The sequence below is a fragment of the Carlito syrichta genome, unplaced genomic scaffold, assembly GCF_000164805.1.
Source record: "Carlito syrichta isolate Samal-C Ts95f unplaced genomic scaffold, Tarsius_syrichta-2.0.1 Scaffold308940, whole genome shotgun sequence".
NCBI lineage: Eukaryota > Metazoa > Chordata > Mammalia > Primates > Tarsiidae > Carlito > Carlito syrichta.
The window spans coordinates 150,068-151,395 of NW_007253036.1; the positions used below are offsets into that span (position 1 = coordinate 150,068).

The window sequence follows — 1,328 nt, forward strand, 5'->3', positions numbered from 1 at the left end:
AAAAAAAAAAAAAAAAAAATTGGTGGAAAATGCAAACACTAACGTTCAGATGTTACTGACGATACTGGACCCATAACTTGACACAACTAACACAAGACAGGACACCCCATGATTCCTCAGTGTGACTATAGTGAGGCCTCATTCATTCATGCTATGCCCAGTAGTGAAGAAACAACACAGAAGTTATTTGAATGAAATGTTGGAGTATGATACTCTAACAGAGCAGAGCTGGAAGCAGGCTATTCCAAGAAGAGGCAACTCTTGGCATTTTGTAATGCCTTTAAATCTCCAGGTTTGGCACCTCCCCCCTTACATGAGGTAGACTGGCACTTGACATTTGTCCATCCGAACCGTAGATCCACAAATATATGTGTGTGTGTGTGTGTGTGTGTGTAAATATATACATATGTACATGCATAATAGCTGGGAACTGCCTTTAGACCAAAAAGGGTTAGTTTGAGACAGTTTGTAAACACTGTCTTTAGAACAAACACCCATTCAAGAGACAACTGTTAAGGTTTTCCTCAAGTAAGCCATCCAGCTGACTAAACAAAGTGCCATCACTCAAGTTAAGGATTAAAGACAACCAGGACCTTTCTCCTGTAATAATTCAGAATCAGTTCACAGATATCCAAAGTGTCAATTGCTTCCAAACTGCTGAAAGATCTAGCTGACACATGGGTTCCTTATTCACCCCAAAGCAAAAATCTTTCTCCCAATCTGTTTCTTCACAGGCAAACAAAGGCCAAAACACCTCCACCGCCCACCTCAGAGGCAACAAACACAATGAGGATGAATCCTCACTAAGCCCCAGGATTTCAACCTGCGATTTCAGGGCCCCACAAGCAGCATGAGGGTGCAGGTGAGATTTGCAACATCTCAAAAGGATCAAGGTCAGGAATGCACTCCCCTCCCTCAACCGAACATCCCGTTTTTTGCGTGGGGCTGAAATTGTATCAACTCAGCGCGGAACCACTGGTCCCTCGCGGCGCCCTAGGCCCTGGAATCAGGGTGCACTCGGACTGGCAAAATGGTTTAAATAAACTCAGGTTACAGATCTGGGGCGGGATCCACCGGCCACGCCCACTAGCCACGTCCCGTCGTCCCGCGCACGCGCGCGCACGCCCGCAGCGATGAATGGAGACGCGCGTTCCCGGCGCACAGACCCGCCCCGAGGCTCCTGCGGGGCCGGCCCGAGGAGGGCGAGGACGCGCCGCGGGCTACCTCGGAGCCGATCATGTAGAACTCGCCGTCGTCTTCCAGCTGGAACTTGACGGGCTTCTGCCCGAAGGTCTTGCTCAGCGCCATCATCATCATTGCGGCAGCGG

At 49.3% G+C, this 1,328-nt stretch overlaps 1 protein-coding gene across 2 annotated transcripts in view; it reads right to left on the bottom strand.

Moving 5' to 3' along the window:
- SMARCB1 (SWI/SNF related, matrix associated, actin dependent regulator of chromatin, subfamily b, member 1) overlaps positions 1-1,328 on the bottom strand; it is a 37,945-nt gene extending 36,617 nt beyond the window's left edge. For both annotated transcript variants that reach the window (XM_008066456.2, XM_008066455.2), the window contains exon 1: positions 1,225-1,328. In XM_008066456.2, coding sequence (XP_008064647.1) covers positions 1,225-1,317 — 93 coding nt within the window. In that variant the 5' untranslated portion in view covers positions 1,318-1,328. The remainder of the gene's footprint in view (positions 1-1,224) is intronic.